The 8,637-nt window shown below is 38.9% G+C and overlaps 1 protein-coding gene across 1 annotated transcript in view; it reads right to left on the minus strand.

The window, feature by feature from the left end:
- Window positions 1-6,242: 6,242 nt before the first annotated feature.
- The window catches only part of slc47a1 (solute carrier family 47 member 1), a gene marked incomplete at its 3' end in the record, with an annotated part of 14,384 nt that continues 11,989 nt past the window's right edge, over window positions 6,243-8,637 (minus strand). Inside the window, 3 exon segments of the mRNA XM_032532806.1 lie at window positions 6,243-7,708; window positions 7,822-7,926; window positions 8,225-8,319. Coding sequence (XP_032388697.1) covers window positions 7,343-7,708; window positions 7,822-7,926; window positions 8,225-8,319 — 566 coding nt within the window.

Genomic DNA, 8,637 nt, shown 5'->3' on the forward strand with positions numbered 1-8,637 from the left:
ATATATATATATATATATATATATATATATATATTTATACATATATAGAGTCTGAATGGATGCCACAATTAGAGCATGATTAAATTCTATATTTGGGCTACAGTGCATTGGTGCATCGTGGATGTGTGCTTTCATCATCAAAGACAGAAAAAGCTGCTTTTTTTCTTTGGTTTATTTTTTTCTTTCCTTTGATCTGTGCAGCCAAATTTGATGATAATGAAAGGTCTGTACGGTCACACTGCAACGTGCTGGCTGGATGAGGACATATCAAACAGACATATCCACAGTTACAAGCTCACAAATAAGGAATTCACCAAACTAACAGCAAACATTAACCATGTGTGATTGTCAGAAATATGTCCATGTATGGTGTTTCTCTAAAGATCTTATGAAAGTAATTAGCTCCACATTTTGGAAAAAATATGCTTGTTATTTGAGTTGTAAGAAAAGATAGATACTACTCATGAAGCTTGGCCAAAGTTAAATCAGGAAGACTTCCTTTACTCACTCATTCTCATCTCTCTCCAGCTTCTATACTCTTTGGGCGTTCACTTAAAGTAGTTCAACCAGGTCTTGCCATGATCTCTCACTCGCCAATATTATCCTTGCTGTCAAACTTTAAAATCTGTTTCCCTTTCTGCTGCTTTCAGTTGTCATTTCACAGGTGTGTCCCTTCTCCACACCTTCCCCTCCATTCTTCATATCAGTGCCCAGTCCTGCTCCACATTCCAGCATCCAGGTCTTCAGCAACTCTCTTCATCTTCTCTACTGCATCTATGGCAACGGTGTGGTATACTTAGCAACGGCTGTTATCAAGAATATAACACATTGCATTCTACATTAGAATTCAACCAAGCCATGTAATAGATATAGACTAATGCTAATCAACAGCTGACATGTTGTCACATCAGGCAGCCCTATACAGAATTATCATTTTGGGAAATATGCTTATTTGCTTTCTGGCATGGAGTTAGTGAGAGATCAATTCCACTCTCAAGTCTGCAAGGTAAATATGAGGGTACAAAAAGTAATTGGTTAGTCTATCAATATATGGACTAATCAAATTACACTTAACTTGTTATGGAGTCCAATTGTAATTGTATTTAAGCCACATAGTCCCTTCTGAAGGCATGTTTTTGGTACAGACTTACCACTGCGTATTTTGGTGGTCATAGGTGATAACTTCAAAACTGCTCTCACATGAGAAGTTTGCTCAAAGGTCTACACTCTGGACTATATGAAGCCAGTGCACCCACAAGCCACTGCACTCTCCAAACGGACATCAGCACCAACTTGCAAAAAAAAGTTTTCAACAGTCTCTTAAAAAACATGCATATTAATTTATTGTTACTCAACATGTAAATCAGGCTTGATTTATACATTGTTACATCGTTGTCTGAGCTTTAGTCTTGCTCATCAGCTGTAACATTGTCACAGGCTCCTCACAGCGACTGTAATCTTAGCCCGCTCACCTCCAGAGACTGCAATCAGTAACATGCTGTGGCATCATTAACAAGTGACATGTGTAAAGATTAGCTGTCAGTATCATTAGAATGGAACTTGTGATAGTTGCTTAAGGAATCGAATATTAACTTCCTAGTTGTGTAATCATGCAGCACAATAACTTACCTGTAAGTCAGTTAAATTATGGCTGTTTTTGGTGATACTGTATATTATTTTAGAGAAACAGTCCAGAACTACTTTAACATTTTTGGGGGAATCTTTAATCCCTTTTGGCAACTTTAAATCAAATATGCACTACTACAAATGTGTTTTCTTAGTATAGATAACATGTTTCATCATAAATCAGTTATTAAACTAGGCTTTCCATCACATTTAATAGCTAAGGCTTTCCTGAGTCTTTTGAGTTCCTATATGATACAACAATAGAAACAGTAAGAGTGGTACCTTTCACCAACTCATAGTGCTGCTTTCACAAATCCAAATTCCTTATTACAGAGTGTGTGCACGTAACATGTTAAAAATAAAAGTAAAATTATAATATGATCACTGTATCACAAAGTAGAACTGTGTGGGATCCAAATTTAAATACAAACTGGTCATTTCTGTAGTCCCATCACCATGGCACTTTTATTTTCTCAGATCTGTAAATCTGTGGCATTCATTTGCATAAATATGATGAAATTTAAATCTGGTTTTGGTGCTTCTTTGTTGTATGTGCAGGTTTGTTTACACAATGTGTGTCTGATAAGAAGAACATTTTGGTTCTCATGTGAAAGTAGCTTTGCAGTTATTTACTAATGCATTTACATCCTAGCAGGACCAAGAGCAGGATTTTTTTAGCGGCTGTGGGATGCTGTTACAAGAACAACAGGACCTTAATTATTGGTGGTTTCATAATGGATCCTTGGCAACATAGTTTCTATTTCTTCCCTTTGACTGCATACAGTAGTTAAAAGAACCGTAGAAGAAGAGTTCAATCTATATTTTGCAGTTTAGATTACAGACTATGACAAATGTCTTGGTGAAGTAATATATTTTAACTTCTATGTGGTTTCATTCTTATACACTTTAAATGTCCTTTTTATTGTGTTGAGGGGTATGGCAGTATATTATGTTATGGGCCAATAAAAAAGTAACTATCTTGTTATTTATCAATCACCTCTGTCCTAGAGAATAACATGGATGAGTGACAATGATATAGGAAGGCAATGCAGTAATGTACAATCTGCTCATAGCTACAGTAAATATGTAAATTTAACATAAATCAACAGTTTCTTCCAGAAACCGGAGGAAATGCAGTAGGCAGCATTTGTTACCAAAAACTGACAGTGACATACTGCTCAGAATCAACATATGCCACCAGAACAAGAGTTAAGTAGTGCAGTAGTAGTAGTAAGTAAGTAATGTGTTTCCCTTAGGAGTTGGTAAAGACAGAGAGCAGAGTTTAAAGAGAGTGAACATTGGATTTACATTCATTAGATGGACACAAGCATGACTCCAAATGAATAATAGCAACAAGTTGGTCTACATTCTTAAAAAAAAAACGGAAGTTGTTGTCTTTGTTACCAGGACTTTTTCCAGATGTCCTTAAAGTCTGTTACTGAACTGGGGAGAAGGGTGTGAGGCTTCTCCCTCGACTTGGAATCAGTTACAAAACCACTTTAAACTTCTGGAGCTGGTTTTATTGCACATATTCAAAGCCATTCTAAATTACTTGGATGCCAGCACATCTGGCTGTGTGAGTTGTGAATGTTAAAAGAATGTTTTTGATATCTTATAATCTGTCTTGTGTCTCCATTTTAGGTTGTTGTATGCTTTACGTTGAAATTATGTTTTAATTGTGCTGCTGCAAGTCTGGGCCAAAAAACTCAAGTAGGCTAGTCTCATTCCTGGTAAATAAAAAAATAATTTTGCCAATTTACCTTAACACCTGATGTTGTGTTGTGTTCACAAACATTTTTTTTTACCCTCAAGTGGCTAAAAAAATGTATTATTTCAAGAAAAATGCAGTCACGGCTGGTTTTGTTTTTACCTTTTTTGTAGTTGTAGTGCTAAAACCGACCACTGAGTGTTTTTTAGATTGGAGAGGAGGGGTGTAGTGTAGGTTTCCTGTGGGGTTCGGCTCATCTGAGAGGGTTGAGGGGAATGAGGTTGCAGATAAAGCTGCTAGATCAAGATTAGGAAGAGATGGGTGGAGGTAGAGGTGCCTTTTGGTAAATTGGAGCACAGCAGTTTCATCAATGAAAGACTGAACCAGCAGTGGCAGCGGGAATGGAGTAAAGACACCAGAGGGAGGAAACTGTTTGACATCCAACCGTCAATAAAATCTGTGAATACAATGTGCCTGCCTAGGATGGATCAAATTAAATTAGTCATATTAAGGCTGGGACATTGTGGGCTGGCAAGTCGGCTGTTTCTGGTGGGAAAACACAGAGATGGCAAATGTCTATTCTGTGGCGTTCTGGAGTCTGTCAAGCACGTCATTATACAGTGGGGCTCAAAAGTTTGGGCACCCCAGGTAAAAATTTGTATTAATGTGCATAAAGAAGGCAAGAAAAGATGGAAAAAATCTCCAAAATGCATCAAATGACAGATTAGACATTTGCATTATATGTCACAAAAAGTTACACTTTCAAAATAAGAGAAAACAAAAAAATGGCGTCTACAAAAGTTTGGACACCCTGCAGAGTTTATAGCATGCACCGCCCCCTTTGGAAAGCTGAGACCTGACAGTGTCATGGATTGTTCTCAATCATCGTCTGGAAAGACCAGGTGATGTCAATCTTAAGGTTTTAAATGCCCAGACTCATCTGACCTTGCCCCAACAATCAGCACCATGGGTTCTTCTAAGCAGTTGTCTAGAAAACTGAAACTGAAAATAGTTGAAGTTCACAAAGCAGGAGAAGGCTATAAGAAGATAGCAAAGCGTTTTTAGACGCCAACATCCTTTGTTTGAAATGTAATTAAGAAATGGCCGTCATCACGAACAGTGGAAGCTAAAGCAAGATCTGGAAGACCAAGAAAAATATCAGACAGAACAACTCGCAGGATTGTGAGAAAAGCAAGTCCAAACCCAAGTTTGACTGCACTATCCATCCAGAAGGACCGGGCAGACACTGGACTTGTGGTACACCATTCCACTATAAAGAGATACTTGCACGGACATGGTCTTCATGGAAGATTCATCAGAAGAAAACCTCTTCTACGTTCTCACCGCAAAAATCAGCCTTTGAAGTTTGCAAATGAACATATGACAATATAGTATATATAATATATAGACAAGCCTGATGGATTGAGGAAACAAATTCTGTGGACCTATGAGGTTAAAATATAACTTTTTGGCTGGAATAAGCAAAGATACATTTGGAAAAGAAAGGGCACAGAATTTAATGAAAATAACCTCTGTCCAATGTTAATCATGCTTTGGGGTTGTATTGCAGACAGTGGCACAGGAAACATTTCATAAGTAGAAGGGAAAATGGATTCAATAAAATTTCAGCAAATTTTGGACGCAAACTTGATGCCATCTGTGGAAAGGAGAGGATGGCTTCTACAAATGGATAATGATCCTAAACACACCTCAAAAGGTGGATTTCATCAACAGGCGTAAACTGAAGGTTTTGCCATGGCCTTCACAATCTCCTGACCTCAACATGATTTAAAATCTATGGATAGACCTTAAAAGAGAAGTGCAATACAGACAGCCTAGAAATCTTGAAGAACTGGAAGACTTTTGTAAGGAAGAACGGGCGAAGATACCTCAAACAAGAATTGAAAGACTCTTGGCTGGTTACAACAACTGTTTCCAAGCTGTGATACTTGCCAAAGGGGGCAGTACAAGGTATTAACTCTGCAGGGTGCCCAAACTTTTGCATTTCAAACTTTTGTTATTTTGAAAGGGTAAATGATGGAAATAAAATCTAACTTTTTGTGACATTTAATATGAATGTCTAATCTTACATTTGATGCCTTTTGGAGATTTTTCCACCTTTTCTTGGCTTCTTTATGCACATTAACACAAATTTTTACCTGGGGTGCCCAAACTTTCAAACCCCACTGTACATTTTCCAAGACATGCTGAGGAAAGGAGACTAATATTCATGGGTTTTAAACGAGTTGGGAATTGACATGTTTTTCCTTAAAAACTTAGATGGATGATGGTCCTAATCAAAAAGAGAGCATTGGAACTAATTAATTTCCTGAAAACCATGGACCTACTGTATGTTGGAGAATATAGGTCCGAGAGGAGCTTATATGTAAGCTAGATTGTCCTTATCACCAGTGGGAGGCAGCAGTGCACTATTTGTGCCTAGTCTTAGGTAGAGGGAAGCTCTGCTTATAAAACCACGTGCTTAGGAAAGATTTGACTGTTTAGTTGTACAAAGAGAAGGTAAGAGCAGTGCTGATATAAACATGTGCTTTATCAGTTTGGACAGGCTATTGGAGAAGCCTTGCCACTCAATCACATGCTTCGTCTAATTTGTTTTGTTTAAGGAGATTTTGTGGTTTTTCTCCAGTTTTTTTTTGTTAGTTTCAAGTTTTGTATTTCCCTGTTTTAAGCGTGCTGGCACTTTACAAATAAATCTGCGCTGTTGGAACTCAAGATGTCTGCTTGCCTATTTTTTGACGCTCTGTCTACTGTTACAAACGGTCGCGCAGGCAAGACGCTTCGCTTCTAACAGTTCAGATCCTCTTTTGCGACACAACTGAAGTGTGGTGTTGCGACGTAATACATCCATGGTTGACGCTCCATGCCCTTGACCGGCAGCTGATTGGACAAACGTGTCACGTGGGTCTGGCTACTCCCAAATTTCTAAACGACCATCATGGTGGCTCGTTGAGAATATGATCTCATGTTTTACAAAAATAGTTCACCGAAACGTGTTTCTGAAAACATTTAAGCGAGAAATAGGCCATACAGTGAATCTGTTTTCATTTCAGATTGACAAATGTCAGTTTGAAAGATTTTCGTCTACTTGTATTGGATAGTTGCGTTTAACAGATTCATTTGCATAAAGATGGGCATCTGCCAGCTTTTTTTTCAGGATGCTTTGCAGTCACGTTAAAGTCGCTTGGAATTAAGAAGAGCGCGCCACGACAGAAGCATCGCACGGCCTAGCTGTGAGACCACGCTTCAGTCGTGTTGCAAAAGGGGATCCATAGCATGAGGCTTTTCCGGTGTGGTATGGTGCATGGCGAAGGACAGAACAAAAACGTTGCACAGCCGGAAGGCAGCACAGACGCGCCTCTTGGAAAATACGGGTTAGGTAGGAAAGTACACTCATCCAGGCAAGCACAGGTCTTATTCTCACGTTAAATGAATCATATAGAGAGACCAATACCATTATGTTACAAGCTAGATTAGCCTTTGTTACACAAGCCCAGGCTAGTAAGCATTGTAACATTGTAGCTCAGATATTTAGTCAGTCTTACACTTACAGTCAAAACACAAGAACATGATTAAAGGCCAGTAAGAAAGAAGATATATGTTACAGTACAAAAGGTAAATCAAGACAAGAATGGAAAAAATCAAAAACTGTCTGTGGAAGACCATATGTTCCTTAATGCACACGTGGTCACTTAGTGAGGGATTTAGAATGGGTCTTGTTGTCCCAGTTGGGCAATTCAGGCTGAGCAGGTTACAAAATGACCTTAGTGACAAGACCTTTGTTCATCTTGCCAGTCTTAGACTCATCTGATATTGCCTCCAACTTTTTGTGGAATTGCTCAGCAGTGCAGCACTGAGATAGCTAATGGCAGGCTGTAGTTTTACAAAATGAACACCCAGGTCTATGAGTGGACTATGAATTCAACACTTATTTCCCTAAGAGATCTAAATTCTGCCACTAGATGTCTAAATTCAGAGGTCAAAGATAGCTCAGCGGTTTGGGGTTGGGACCAGTGGTGTAGGACTGGAGTCATTAGCCCAATTCAATGTAAAGTTGGCCGTGCTGTGAGCAGAGGGCTCCGGTACAGGGAAAGCAATGTGGAAAGCAACACCTATGGCCAAAATCAGAACTGAACCCAAGAAGGTGAGTCCCCGGCGCAAGATCAGCTCAGAAACAGACAGCAGCCCTTGAGTTTTGGTGCTTGAAGTCTTTTTGCTCTGGTCAGCATCCCCCTCAGCTCCTCTTGTATTTGTGTTGTTGTCCTCAGCCTCATGACTGGCTTTCACCTCCTGATCTTGGGTGTTGACTGGACTGTAGCCATCTACTTTAAGGGCTTTTTCTGTGTCCAACTGGGCCTTCAGGGTGCAAAGATGCTGCTGTTAATCAATATGTGAGCAGCTCAAGTTTATGTACACAAGTAGGAATACCTTGCTTAACTTCACACCACATACTATACATGTGCACTTACTGTATTTGGGCATTCAGAGATGTCAGGCACTATCTCTTCATTAATCACTATACTAATAGGCCGCTTTGCTATCAAGACCACTTTCTTTCCAGCTCGCAAGACAGCCTGAAAACGTATCAGAGTTTATGAGAGACAAAAAAAATATTATTTTTTGAATTTTTATTTATGTAACAAGAAAATACAAAAAGTGAAACAAAACAAAGATTTTAAATGCTGCCAAGTTAATTTGGTATGGGGGGAAATGCTGCAGGGATTCCAACATTTATTGATGAGTCTGCCTCCTGATGAAGCTCCATCATAACAAAAATATTTAATTTGCTAATCCCAATTCCTGGCCTCAATCCTTTTTGGAAAGCATTCGTGGAAAGCATGCATGGTTTGGAGATAGATAAGAACATCCTACCTTGTGTGTGATTTTCTTCCAGTTGAGTTTGTAGATTAGAAAGAAGAAGAAACCCGTCTCTAAGAATGCACATGTCAAGAGACCCAGCCACAAGCCTAACCAGAAGAACACAAATAAGCATACATTAATGAAAGATCTACAGTGTTTTCACTTCATACTCGTAAGAAAACTGGGAAAGTTAAAAAAAAAACTATTTTTATACTTGACATTTATGACAAAGAGAAAGTAATATTTTGACTAGTTCTAAATGAAAAGTTTGGGCATCACCAAAGTCATCCTGAGGGGGACACGAGTGTGTGTATCAAATGTCATTGCAATCCCTCAATCCACACATATCAATGACTATCACATTTCCTTTCTCAAAACGTATCACCTGTGCGGGCGTGTGTGTGTGTGTGTGTGTGTGTGTGTGT

Source organism: Etheostoma spectabile, chromosome 13, assembly GCF_008692095.1.
Source record: "Etheostoma spectabile isolate EspeVRDwgs_2016 chromosome 13, UIUC_Espe_1.0, whole genome shotgun sequence".
In the NCBI taxonomy this organism is placed as follows: domain Eukaryota; kingdom Metazoa; phylum Chordata; class Actinopteri; order Perciformes; family Percidae; genus Etheostoma; species Etheostoma spectabile.